Source organism: Mustela nigripes, chromosome 14 (assembly GCF_022355385.1).
Source record: "Mustela nigripes isolate SB6536 chromosome 14, MUSNIG.SB6536, whole genome shotgun sequence".
In the NCBI taxonomy this organism is placed as follows: Eukaryota; Metazoa; Chordata; class Mammalia; order Carnivora; family Mustelidae; genus Mustela; species Mustela nigripes.
Genome location: NC_081570.1, coordinates 18,005,534 through 18,019,693, shown reverse-complemented (window position 1 = coordinate 18,019,693; position 14,160 = coordinate 18,005,534). Strand labels below are relative to the sequence as shown.

The following is a 14,160-nucleotide window of genomic DNA, read 5'->3' as shown; positions in this document are numbered from 1 at the left end:
CAGTCGCAAGACCCAGCCTGCCCCCCCAGTTGGGTTAAGAAAGTACGCTAGGCTCCCTCTGCCCCCAGCCTCCACAGAGGCTGAGGCAGAATTGTACTTTTCATCACCAATAAACAAGACCTTCTCAAGGTTTTCGTTTGCTCCCAGCCGACAGCCCTGCTCAGCAGTGGGCATCTGGGCACCATTTTTTCCTCTCCAGCCGTTCAATGTATACATACAAATGTCAAACATATTTTGACTTTTCAGCATTAATTAAAACCAGGGCATTATTTGCATGTAATAACTGTTTACTTGTTACTTTTTATGAAACTGAAATAGTTTACATTCTTTCAAACATTTCCTGTTCCTGTTGGCTCCCTTCCCCACGCACAGATTTCTTTCAAACGTTGCCCTTAACTGGTTGCAGGTTGATGGATGGAAAATGTTTGCTTTTATGAATTAAGCTTTCATTGCTGCTCCTAATTAGTCTCCAAGCCCCTTTTGTCATCCCCGATCTCTCCAGCCTTTTGCAACTTAATCCCAGCTGCAACCCTGAGTGGAGAGTCACTGGCCACCGGTTGGTGGCTGGCAGGGATGCAGCTTGAATTTGGGGCGGTGGCCAGGTGTGCAGCCAGGTGGCATGAGGATATGGAGGGTTGGGGGGAGTAGGGAGGCCCGCCCGCCCTAGCTGCAGCCCCTGAAGGAACAGGCAGAGGGGAGGTCCATCCCAGGAGCCCAGCGAAGCATCAGGAACATGGAACCTCACTCCATGTCCTGGGAGGTGAGATTGAGAAAGAGAAGACACGGTGATCCCAAGTGACCAAGGGCATGGCTGGCTGGTTAGGTGGCTGGCCTTTTTGCTGCGTAAAGTGATTTCTTTGTGGCATTTATGCCCACGGACCTGCACTCACCCTGCAGGACTTTGGGGGAGAGAAGTGGGTTTGCAAATCACCCTTTAGCTGGTGCGCTTGAAGCAGGCGAGGCTGAGGCTGGAGTTATGGCTCTGGAGGAGGCAGGAGGCCATTTATAAATCATTCTCACAGCCCTTCTCCCATCAGTCTCCCTGGTCCTGGGCGGGGGCAGGAAGGGGCCTGAGTGGGAGTTCCAATACCTGGGGACTTGAGCAGACTCTCAGACCTCAGAGTCTGACAGTATTGAACAATGTGGACTTGACAACCAGCCCAGCTGGATTCAGTCCTAACTCCGCCGGTGACTTGCTGGATGACATGAGACAAATGGTTAAACCTGTCTGTGCCTTAGTTTCCCCAGCTGTATAAGGGGGCAATAAGGACCCCTCTCTCCCGAGGTTTTATAAGGATTAAGGAAATTGGCCCCGGTGTATCACTTGGCACGTATTGAGAGGTGGACACGGGTTACAGATTTTGTTACATCGAATGCCTATGACTGGAGAGATCTTTGAAGTTCCTTTGAGTGGTATAGTCACTGATTCTGTGATTATGGTGTGGTTTGGGCGGGGGCGGGGGGAAACCCAGAAGGTGTGAATTGCGGAGTGGGAGAAGTGGAGGCGGCTGGCAGTGAGAAGGAGGGCACAGGGGTCCTGTGGCTCTCAGCAGCCTGTCCGCTGTGCCCCTGCTGCCCACTGGGAAATTCCCACCGAGAAGACAAATCAGTGATTGACCCGGACAGTGGGGTGCTTCGAGAGTTGAGACAGGTTGGAGTTTGGGACCCGGAGCCATTCCCTGGCCCTCGGACTTCTGCCAAGATCGAGAAGCCAGACGGAAACTTCTGTTTGTTTCCTTGCCTCGTATTCCCTGATGCTGTCTTAATTCCAGGAAGATAGGTTTCCATGGAGGACATAGACACCACCACCACAGAGCCCTCATGATAAGCCTGAAGATGGGAAAGAAATAAGGGAGGGAAAGAAACCAAGTCACTGGTGTGTCCTGCAGTGATTAGGGCCGAGATTCCCACCCTTCTTACAACAAATACTATATAACGCACTTTTCATTGTCCTACAATGATACGTGTAACTAATGGAACCTCCCTACTTGTGTGCAGTTTCAAAATCCATAGAAGTCCATAGCTTTCATGGAGAAAAAAAAAGTGATTTATGATAAAATATTCATCTGAATATATAAATGTGGGGTGAGACCGCCTTGTGGTGAGTGGGAGGTTGGCCAGCCGGCAGAAGCCCCGGGAGCGCCGTGGCAGACCACCAGCCCGGGCGTGTGGGACTTAAGAGTCCACTGCCTTCGACGACATGGTTTTCTGAAGGGGCGAACAGTGCTTGGCAAAGTTCTGAACAAAATTTCAGGGGGGGTGGGGGGAAACTGTCTGGAAAATTCAACAGATACTAAAAGTGTGCAAAAAACTTGGTTTTATGTTATGTAAAACTGAGTTAGGCTCATGGCTCGGAGAATCTTTGTAACAGGTGTTTCACACACAGGAGGAATGACTGCCTGGGTGCCATGTACCCAGCTGGACCCATGCCTCCTCCGCTCCTCTCCACCCCCCCCCCCACCCCCTACACCCCTCTGGAGGACCACATGCCACAAATTCCCAAAATGTCCTCTAGGAGGCAGCCTAGGTGAACATGAAAACAGCGGGAGTTCCTGAACAGTCATTAGCTGTTTGAAAAGAAATCCTAGTAGGTAGAGGGAGATTTGAGGAGAGATGTGTGGGTCTGGCTTATAGATTTCTTGACCAATGTCCAGAAAACCCAGAGGTCCCCTGAGATGTGTTCCTCCTATCCATGAGGCCCCCATGATGGGGTTTTCTGACATGAGAACCGGGGCTGAGGGGAACAGGGACTGGCCCAGAGCCACACTGCCAGACCCGGTTGTACGTGCTGATTGGTCCAGGGGCCCACGAGATTGTCTGGAGTCACCCAAGTCCCCGAGGGGTAGCTGTTTCCAGACTGGGACTTCTCCCCTCTGGCCGGGGCCAGTCCCCGGAGTGCCTTGGTTAGCAGTTCCTGGACTTCTGGCTGATGGCAGGTCTGCCTGAGGTTCCTGCACAAAGTCCTCTACCTTCTCCATCATCACAGCTTCCTGCCCTGAGACGGGGTGAGGTGGGAGGAGGCGTTCACCAGCAGGCAAAGAGAGAGAGCTGAGGGGCTCTCAGGGAGACAGCTTCCCCCCAACTCGTTCTGGGGACCCCTGCTTCCCATGGTACCTGATACACACCCCTCCCTTCCACTCTTGTTCCCAGGTCCCAGCCCCTGCCTTTTGTCCTCCTCCCTCCCTCTCTTTGGGCACCGGGGAGGGGTGGTGCCAGGCCTGGAAAGCAGGAGGAAGCTGTGGAGGAGGGCTGATGACCTCAGGGGTAGTTTGTGGTTTGCTGCCTGGTGAGAGTGGAGGCCTCTCACTGCCCAGAAGCAGGTCCTTGTATGGGGCTGAGGCGGGGAGGGGTGGGTGCTGGAGGGGAGGCAGGGGACTCCAGCACATTCTAACCTTTCTGGCCCTGCCTAGATACTGTTAACCTGGATGACTCATTGCCCCTCTGTGAGTCTCAGTGTTCTCATCTGTAAAATGGACACGGTTGTCTCTCCCTTAATGATTTTAACAAACATTTCTTGAGCACCTACTATGTGCCAGATGCTGTCCTAGGGGTTAGGACACAGCAGTGAACAAGACAGAAGTTCTGGTGCCCAGGGAGTTTACCATCTAGTAGAGGGAGACAGAAAATAAGTAGAGGAATTGCCAAAAATAATTAGCATGATGGGGGTAGTTGGAGCAAGTAGGGAGAGAGCAGGAGGGTCCCTGATGTTTCACACTGAGCTTCTTAACTTTTTTTTTTACCCCATGGGTCAACTTGACAGTTTCTAAAAAATGTGTTTTAAAGAATAAAATGAAATACAAAGGATTACAATGGAAACCAATTATAATAAAACACAGCAAAATGTCTAAAAAAATTGGGATAAATGTGCTCTTTTATTAGTGTATTAAATAATAAGATGTGGCAATGGGTCTGATGACGACCATGATTTTGAAGTTGTGACGAGCATAAAAGATATTTAGAGAAATTTGCAATGTCTGTAATGTGATATGTAAATATCTGTGACGTCTGTTGGTGACAAGGTCACAGGGACTTCTGTAATACCTCTGTGGTTTGTTGCCCATGGCCATACTTGAAGGAGATACTAAATTGCAGCCAGAGGTTAGAGACAATATAGCCGTCTTTTTTTTTTTTTCCTGTCCCTGTTCACGGGGCCCACTTAATCCTAAGAAGGAGCCCCAGATGCCAAGTTTAAAATGCCTGCTTCAGATAAAGTGGCCAGAGAGGGCTTCACCGAGGAGGTGACTTTTCAGTAGAGACCCGAGGGAAATGAGGGAGACACAGGAGCACTTAAGTAATTGGGGCCCATCTGACTTGGCACCCTGCAGTGTCTACACAGTGATAGGGAGTCTGGCAGGGGAGGAAAAAGTCCAGGAGAAAAATGACCAAAGAGAGGGGAAGGCAGATCCCAGGAAGGGGAGGTGGGCCCTGCCTCAAATTTCCCTAGACCTTATACACTTTGGTTTCCAGAAACCGTGGGACGTGCCCCCTGTAGTCTGCGAGTGAGGGGTTCGATCTCCTCTGATCCAGGACTCCAGGGGCAGGGGCTGTACGTTTCCATCCCTGCCTTCAGTGGGCTGGCTCAGGAAGATTCTTCCAGAAAGGCCGCACTTTGGCCCAGTTTGAGTCACGCCTCAATTTAAACCACCCCATTTATACACCAGTTCTTCGGTGTCTCAGAAGAACCCCTGGGGTTCCGTGGTGCGGTCCTGGAAGCCTGGCTGGTTTACTTTCGTTCTGGATTTTCCTGTTTCTGGGGCTCGAGTTTTCACATGATCACCGGATCCAGCCTGGCAAGGAGAACCACAAGCTATCCTTCCCTGCCCTGAGTTTTCATCTCCCGCTGGTAAAAGGAGGGTAGCAAGACTGCCTGCCCGCCTTGGAGAGTTGCCAGAGTGCAGGGACTGGACTCCTGTGCTGTCCCTTTGCGGGTAGCCTCCCTTAGTTGCCCGCCCTGGGTGGGCACAGGTGCACTGGGCCGCAGGCCCCTGCCCTTAGGGAGTCCCTGATTGATAACTGAGGTCCAGAGATAGGGATGCTCGGAGGCAGAGAAGGAGGAGGCCAAGCTTAGAGGAGATGGGCGAAGCCCTCACCCCAGCCTCCCCGATCTCATACAGTGGGGGGGACTTGATGCTGATAGAGAAGAGGGCCGGAGAGAGGATCGACTCCTCCTTCCGTGAAGCTGCTGGGAGAATTGGGTTGCCCTTATCTTTACCTTCTACCAAACCCACCAGTTAAACCCCCAGAAGAATCACGGAATTAAAGGTGGAAGGTAGCGAGAACGCTGTCTATCGAAGGTAAACCTTTACCGGCTTGGTACAGTTCAGGTGGGGAGCGCTGCCCAAACATGAAACACTAGGAGAAATCACCAACAGGGGCAAGAGCTGAACATGCCGTACAGCTCGGTGTCAGAAGGCAGAATGTGAAGCTGAGAAGCTGGTTGCTAACCGGTTAACACAGGCTGATTTCCAAACGGAACTAAACCGCGAATGAGGGGAAAAATAAATAAATAAATAAAACACGACTGAGGAAAGCATGAAGGAACCTGAAGTGATCATCTGTGTTGGGTTTGGGACAGACCATAAGCAGATAAAAAGTTTCAATCTCCCTAGGCACGGCAGAGAGGCAGACTGAAGTCAGGAGTGTGATAGGCGGCTGTGGGGCTGGGCTGGGCTGGGGGGGGGGGGGGGCGGCTCGCTGCAGTCACAGTCACGGTGACTCTCTCCGGGGCTCTGTCCGCTCACTGGAGCGATCAATGCCCCTGAATGCATCCCAGCCCTCTGATGCAACGAAATCACTCACCACTTCTTGGAATCTATTCTGAGGAAATAAGCAGAGATGGAGGCAAAGATTTTTGTAAACAAAAGGTCATTTTCGTTTTATTTTAAATGGTAAAAAAAAAAAAAAGAAGAAGGGAAAATTATTATTTTAAAAGTTTTTCCTCTCAGGAATTTTGAATGGAGACTTTGGAGCCAAATGTCTATCTAAAAATAGAACAGAGCTCTGGAAATAACAGTTGCGTCTACAAATGAAATGCCGGCAGCTCCCCAGTCCGCGCTCTCCCAGCCCCCAACCCCCCAACCAGGAGTCAGCCAGGAGGAGGCTGCAGGGCCCGAGCCCCAGGGAGGAAGGAGGCAGATAAAGAAAAGACGAGGCTTCTGTGGGTTGAAGTATTTTGCAGCATTAAAATGAAGTTTATGAAGGGGTTTTAATGACACCAGAAAGTGCTTACGATGTGAGGTTAAATGAAGAAAAACACAACCAGGGTATAAATATACGTATTTTGGAGTCCTTGCCACTCTGTAAACATACATACCCACCCAAAAGGGACTAGAGCCAAAAACACCCAAATGCTAACAGTGTTTATCTCTGGGTTAGTGGAACTGTAGGTGATTTTTCTGTGCTCCCCTCCAGTTTTTTATAAAGTCATAATTACTTTCAGGAAAAGAAAATAGTATTTTTTTAAAAGATTTTATTTATTTGTTGGAAAGCAAGAAAGCATGAGCAGGAGTTGGGGGACAGAGGGAGGGAGAGGGAGAAGCAGACTCCCCGCTGAGCAGGGAGCCTAACCCAGGACCCCAGGATCATGATCTGAGCCAAAGGCAGATTTTTAACAGACTGAGCCACCCAGGTGCCCCCCCAAATCTGTATTTTTATGCATATTTTAATAAATATACTTCAACGCTCCCCACTCCAAAATCATGAAGGTCTCTGGGTAGAAGGAATGGCACAAAGGCAGGGAAGCAGGGAGGAAATAGCAGAGAGGGTGATGCCAGACCTCCAAGGCCTTGAATGCCAAGGCCAACAGCTAGACCTTCACCTAGAGCCCCATCTGCTGCCAGGTTCAAAGGAGAGAGATCTGCCCCTTCTGGAAGGGAGAACAGAGTATTGTTCATCGCTCCAGGTGCCAACCTTCTGCATTTATTCTCCACCCCCCCCAGGGAAGAGTTTCACACTGACCATCACCGTGTTCACCAACCCCACCCAAGTGGCCACCTACCACCGAGCCATCAAGGTGACCGTGGATGGACCCCGAGAACCCAGACGTAAGTGCCAAAGTCACTAAGCCCCCTGGATGGGGGAGAAGAGCCCAGTGTGGGTGGGAGTGGGGGTTTGGGGTGAGCAGCAGCCAAGGTCAGACAGATGGCACTGGATGCCTGGAGAATTCTCGCGTGGGATTGCAGTCCTGGACTCCACATCCCAAAACACACCAGCAACACCTGACCCTCTGTGCTTAGCTCTGGACTCCTGGAGGCCAGCAAGGGTGCTGGGAGGGCAAAAGGCAGAATTAGCCTGGCGCCCTTCCCTGAGGAACGCCTGCCCGTGGAAGGGTGGGCAGATGGACAGTTAGAGGAGTATGGACTTGCAGTTTGCGTCTGTTGAGGAAAGGGTTCAGGGAAGGAACAGGCTTCAGATAGGGTATTTGTGAGGGGAGGGGGGCCAGGCTAGGTTTGCGCTGCTCCACTCCAGCTTCCTCTGCCAGCGGCTGAGAGAGGGAGCCATCAAAAACAGGAGCTGATCTGGCTGCGAGGCCGGATCCCCTCCTTGGAAACTTTCTCTGGATCTGTTACGTGACTTAAGTCACACAGAGCCCAGGCACTCTGACCCTAAAACCCATACTCAGGAATGCAAATTGATTCTGCAAATATTTATTGAGCAGCTACTATGTGCAGGGAGTCCTGATGTGTGTGTTTTAGCATCAGAGTTGTGTTTCATTGCTTCTGCCTGCTGAAGGACCTGGAGTTTGCAGATTTACATCAGAGAAATTGGAGAGTGGGGCGGTTGCCGCAGAGTGGGCCAGAGGCTTGCGTTCCATGAATGAATGAATGAATGAATGAATGAATGAATGAAACTGAGAACCAGCTGGCCCTCTCTGGACTGGCTGCTTTCTGACCAGCGTGTTTGCCTGCACCGCCCCCGGATTTGCAGCGTGCTCAGTGTGGGGTATGGAAAGTGGCCCTGACTTTCTCTTTGTGATAGTGGCCCTTTGCAGTTCAGAAAACCCTCTCGCATTCATTATCTCGTGGGATCCTTGTGAGAGCAGAGCCAAACGGTCACCCTAGTTCGAGTGAGGAGAGAATCTAGGCCAGGGGATGTTGAGAACCTGCCAGGGCCTCCCGTGGTCTGCTGAGAGGTGCCCTGTCTTCCCAGAGACAGTCTTAGATTTCCATTCTAAGCTGGGTGGACTTGGGGCAGGAAGACAGAATGGGGACCTGAGCCCAGGAAGCTCTGAACAGGGGTGTGGCTATGCAAGGGTGTCATCAGTGAGGGCCACCCAGGCCTGCCCTGTGGGCTGGCCCCTTCCTTCTTGGGAATCAGGCTGGCTTGTCTCCCCATCTATCCAATTCCTGGTTCCACTCCAGGGACTGGCCACCTAGGAAGGGCATAATGCTCGGCCTAGTGGCCCGGGATGACTCCCTGTAGGCTGTCAGGGCAAACCCTCCATCCTCCTGAGCTTCTGCATCTGGCATGAGGCTCGCAGGCTGACATCTGCTCCAGCCGTATTCCTGTTAGGATTGGCCTTGGGTGGATCCATGCCCCTGGCCTTGGGCTCCATAGCCTTGGACAACCCATGTGTTCTTTTTGGCCTCAGTTTTGTTATCTGTGAACTGGGTGGGTGATCCCAAGAGTCCCAAGAGACCCAAGAGTCTCAGGTGGTGATAGTTGGGAAGCCCTTGTGAGTTACAGGCCTCCATGGTGCAGAGAACAAGTTCTGAGTCAGCCGGCCTGGCTGAAGGACCCCAGGCAAGTTACTGGCATCTCTGGGCCTCCACCCCTCCTCCCAGAAGTGGGGTGATACCCCCCACGCTGCGGGCCTAGAGATCAGTGACAGCATGTGGCTAGCATCTGGCTGTGGCAGAGGGAGGATCCGGGTGAGTCACTGGATCTACGGTGTCCTGTTATCCCCAGTACCTGACCGCTGCCATGCGTTCCCACCACCACCACCACCACCATTCGGGGACGGTGACCCTCTCTGGGTCAGCAGCAGCATGGCTGCTAAGAAACCTAAGCCGTGGCCTTAGAGGGGTAATGGAGGTGACATGCCTGCCTGTCTCCAGGGGCAGAATCGGGGCAGATGGGAGCCACGGTTGGGCTCCGTGTGTTGATGCCGCCCTTAGCAGCCACTCCACAAAGCAGCCGGTCCATGGAGGCCTGCGAGCTGGGGGTCCTGGAGCTTTCTAGGAATGTTCCCTTGGGGCCCAGCAATGCCTGGAACCCCTCAGGGCCTCCACGTCCAGCCCTGCTCGGCCCAGAGCTGCCCACCCTCCCCCTGGAGGCCCCTGGATGAGGAGAGAGACTCAGCTCTGCCTTTGAGAGCCCCTAGTTCGAATCCTCTGCCTGCTTTTCTCTCCCCGGGTCCCCCAGACCTGAGACAGCCCTTCTGGGCAGTGAGCTGAGGAAGGAAGGGGTGACACAAGACAAAGCAGCAGAGGCCAGAGGGAGATGAGGCAGCAAGAGGAAGGAAAGGAAGCTGGGCCAGGAGATAGCCTGGAGTCGGAGGCTAGGCTGGCTCTGTGTGCTGAGGTGGTTGGCGCCCGTTGGCCTGGACTTGGGTCAGACCCATGGATTTAAAGAGACTTGTTCAAACAAAATCTTAGCAGAAGCTGATTTCTAGAAAAGAGCCGCCATTGGGTGGGGTGGTGGGGAGAAGTTCTCCAGGCCGCCCGTCCCGAGGCCCTGCGTTTCTCCTGCCCCTCACTGCCCACCCAGGCCTGCAGATCAGGTCTCACGAGCACCCTGGCTTCTAACCCTGACCTGGACTTTAGTGTGTGACCTTGGACAAATCCTCTTCCTTTCTGGGCCTCTCTTTCCCCACCTATACGAGGTAAGAGACCAGCTCAACACTGCTGGTTGCTAGACGTTCCCCATGCATCAGGCCTGGTGCAAAGTCCCTGCTAACAGGTCCTCTGGGGTGCCAGAAGGGGATAGGGCAGGATACAGAGCCCCTTGCTCAAGGGTGAGCTTCAGTGCCCCCCCCCCCAGGGGCTCCAGTCTAGGACTCAGGGAAGTGAGGGCCCCTTGGAAGGGCCTTCCCACCTCCCTGTGCTCATCTGTGAAGTGGGGATGATAGTAGCTATTAATGTCTGTCCTGGGGAGGTGTCCTGGGCACGAAAGGAGCTTGCAGCTGCCCAGCCGCGCAGGAAGTACCCAAACCCTCATGGATGATCACAGGATTTCCTTTCTGGGCTTTTCTCCCACTTGGTGACTCCCAACCCCATGTGAGGGCTGAGCCTTCTGTGGGGTGGGGTGGGGTGGGAGTAGGGGCTGGTCCTGGGAGCCAAGGGGTGGGAGTCTACCTATCCCTGAGGCCCAGCTGTGGGTTCTGTGGCTGGGTCGTTCCCCTCTGGTGCCCTGCAGAGCATGCCCGATCTGCAGCCAGGTGGCTGGCTGGGTTTGAAGGCTGGCTTGGTGGCTTCCTGCCTGTGTGGCCTTGGTTTCTGAGGTTCTCAGTGCTGCTGTCCCTCACAGTCACCAGGGGCTGGTTAAAAAAGCAGGTGGCTGAGCAGGATCCAGGATTCAGACAGGAGGCAGCTCAGGGCCTGGCACTTCTGGCAAGGACCGTGGTTTAAGAATCGCTCCCCCATCTTCCAGGCTTAGCAGGTGCTGGTCCCTGAAAGGGTAGGACCCAAGTTCTTAATCCTGCCTGAGGCAGAGGCGGGTGGTTTAGGCACCTTGCCTGTGGGCCCTTTCTTCCCAAAAATGTAAATGGAATGATTTCAACAAATATTTTCCTGGGCACCTTTCATGTGTCTAGCACTATTCTAGAAGCTGGGGATGCCACAGTGAACCCAGTAGACAGGCTCCGTCCCTCTTGGGTCTTAGACGCTGGAGGTAGGGAAAGATGGTGAACAGTACTCTAGTCACCGTGGCCCACAGGGCCCCACCTGCTCTGTGTCCATTACCCCTTCCTTTCTCCCTGCCATCCTCCTCCTCGCTGACCCCACTCTGGCCACCCCAGCCTCCTGGCTGGTCTTCCAACTGGGCAGCCACATCCCTGCCTCAGGGCCTTTGCACTGCTCTTCTGTCTCCCTGGAGCACTCCTCCCCAGACGCCCCTGGACGCATGGCTTGCTCTTTCCCACCCTGAATGAAGGTTTTACTTTAACTTCTCAGTGAGCCCTCCCCTGACATGTCGTTTCAAATCATACACACCCCTGCCCATACTTACCAGCCTCGATTTAACTTAGAGCCCCGATTACCTTCCAAGATGCTATAGAGTTCACTCATTCTGTTTCTTTCTTATCTCCCCTGACCAGTGTATATGCTCCACGGGGCAGAGTTTCTTTCCTCTGCTTTGCCAGGTACTGACCTAGACCCCAAAATACAGACGTGAGCACTTAGGAGGTACTCGGTAACTCTTTGTTGAATAAATGAAATAAATAAATGATTAACTGACTTAATTTCAGGTAGTGAGAGATCTTAGGAAGAAAAACAGAGCTGGGGGGAGCGGTGGAGCGCGCAGGGATGGGGCGTGGGCAGGGAGCGGAGGTGACGTTGGACCAGAGAGGTCTGAAGGAAGCAAGCCCAGAGCCAGTGGTTGCTGAGGGCCCCAGACAGCATGGGCAGGGGAAGTGACCCTAACTAAGCCTGTCTCTGGGCCTTTGAGGGTCCTGAAGTTGCCACAGTTTTGTTCTCAGCACCAGGTGTGGGGAGGCAGAGGGACACCCAAGTCGTGGAGAGGCAACAGTTTGTGGCCCCAGCTCCCAGGATCCCCTAGATCCCCAGGGGAGTGCACCCAGCAGGAGGGAAGGGGTTAACCTCAGACCTCCCGGCTTCCCCTAATCAACCCCAGGCCTGCTGGAAGCCCCAGTTGCAGCCCTGGGAGGGAGCCGCTTGCCGCCCTGCCCGCTGGCCCCCCGCCAGCCCATTTCCCTGCCCAGCCACCGACCAGCTTTCATCTGCTCACAGGGGGCCGATTCAAGGCAGACCACCCGGGGCCCAGCACCCGCCCGCGATTCCGCGCGCGGTTGTTAAGAGTCGGGTGTAAATCTCCTGACAGGCCACAGAGCGGGCCTTGGGCCCGGGTGCCCCACCCCGCGGCTGAGCGGACAGTGGCTGCTGTGTCTGGGCTGTGACCGCACCAGAGCTGGGCCAGGCAGCCGAGGAGGCAGCCGAGTGTCTTCAGATGGGTGAAGGCCCCGTCACTGGGGCGCACATTGTTCCCGGCAGCCCGTCCTGTTCCCGAGCCCTGCCCAACTCTGGTTCTCCCTGTTGCCTGCCCCCTTTGCCTCCTGTCCCGTTCCCACCCAGTGGAGGCAGAATGCTGAGCTGGCCTCCTGCTAGTGGAGCCTCACCACCCGTCAACATAGCACTCCTCTCCTGGAAGTCTTGGGAAGCCAAGCTTCATGCAACATGCTGACAGTTACAGGTGTGACCTTGACCTCGTCATGTCTCCACTTTCCATCCTTAAAATGGGGCAATGGTCGCAGCCTCTCAGAGGGTTGTGACCCTTGTAGAAGACAGGCACGGCCCACCTAGCACAGTGGCCCATGGTAGATGGTAGACGCCTGTGCAAGTGGTTGCCACTCTCATCACAGGGGCTGGCGGTGGGCCAGCGTGAAGGCAGGGCCATGGCCCCGATGGTTCCCCGAGAAGCACCGGGTTCCTGGGAGGCGCGGGGACCCCATGTTGGCCCAGCTGGTGGTGAAGAAGGATGTCCCGGAGCTGGTGGTTAGGGAGCCCGCAGCCCAGAACCTAGCCCTTGTCATCTGCCTCCAACGCTGCGTGACCCTGGGTGAATCACCCAGTCTGGCTGGGCCCCAGTGTCAGCTCCCCTCTTTCTGACCCTCCTCATACATGTGCGAGGCTGGGCACCCCAGGAGGGGTGTGGAAGAACTGTGGAGCCCAGAATGCCTTCCTCCAGGGCCAAGGCCAGACTGCCTGTTTAATTCCTGCAGCACGTCCACACCCTGGGGAGTTAGAATGAGATCTCCCATTTTACAGAGGAGACCGCTGAAGCTCCAAGGGCAAGTGATCTCCCCCTCTGATCACCAGTGGGTGAGAGCTGACTTGTACAGGCCTGGGCCACTGGGACCTGGATCCCCTTCCACAAATGGGGATCACAGCTCTAAGGGAGGCCATGTTGTAGGGGCTGCAGTGCTTTGAGGCCAGCTGCAGGAGGCCAGCACTAGGCTTGGTGTGGTGGGCCACGGTGGGGTCTTACTTAGGTGGTCCCCCATCCTCCCTGCAAAGTGCTTTACTTTTAAACCCTGGGGGTCTGTCCTGTTGTTCACTCACACATTGGGGGCTGGACGGTATGAAACCACAGTACAGGTGTGGCAGCTGCGGCCCAGAGGAGGAGGTCAGTCAGAGCAAAGTGTGGTTAGAGAGCAGGACTCTTGGCCCTGAGTCTCAGAGTAGGACGGGGCTTCTGCTGGAGTCCACTGAGACCCTCCCTTCTTCTCTTCAGACCCACCCTGCAGAGAGCCAGGCTGGGCCCTGGGCCAGGCTAGGCCTTAGAACCCACTGTCTGGTGCCCCTGATGATCAGAACCGAGGCCCCTTTCTAGCAGGATGGCCTCCAGGAAGAAGAGATGGTCTCAAGCCATCTGCGTGACTTCAGCACGTCCCTGACCCTCAGCCAGCCTCCGTTTCCTCACCTGCAGGACAGGGACAGCAGGGACCATGTAAGATGGAACCAGGCAGGGCCGTCGGTGACTTAGATACTGGAGCGGAGGAAGCATTCTGCGAGCTCTGGCTGCTGCTTTAATTTCCGGTCATGCTAGCTGCTGCTCAGAGCCTGCAGAGGTGCTGCAAGGGCTCGGGGCAGGGGCAGGGGGTCTGCCTGCAGGGGAGGGGCTCTCGGGGTGAGCCCGGAAGGGCAGGGAAGCATTCCAGCAGGGGCAGGGGCTGCGCCTGCGCTGTGGCTCTGACGTGTGAGAGGCAGGAGACGCTTGAGAAGTGCCAGGCATGGCGGCCCAAGAGGAGGGTGGAAAGAAGGCTGAGCCTTCTTCCCTCCTGGAGGCCCTTGCAGGGCTGGTGGCTGAGCTTCGTAATTTCCAGCCAGAGACTTGCAAAGCTGGAGGGGCCTCCGTGAGCCAGCTGTGCGGGGGGAAACTGAGGCACATGGCGTGACAGGGCTGGGCCCCAGGTGACTGAGGGAGCGAGGCCAGAGCTCCCCCCCCCCCCCGCAAGCTCCCGCGGTGGGCAGCGGAATGAATCAA

General features: G+C 54.7%; 1 protein-coding gene across 1 annotated transcript in view; it reads left to right on the top strand.

The window, feature by feature from the left end:
- RUNX3 (RUNX family transcription factor 3) overlaps nt 1-9,286 on the top strand; it is a 43,572-nt gene extending 34,286 nt beyond the window's left edge. Inside the window, exons 4-6 of the mRNA XM_059376350.1 lie at nt 6,939-7,043; nt 8,908-8,961; nt 9,057-9,286. Of these exons, the coding sequence (XP_059232333.1) occupies nt 6,939-7,043; nt 8,908-8,961; nt 9,057-9,286 (389 nt within the window). The remainder of the gene's footprint in view (nt 1-6,938; nt 7,044-8,907; nt 8,962-9,056) is intronic.
- Nucleotides 9,287-14,160: the final 4,874 nt, after the last annotated feature.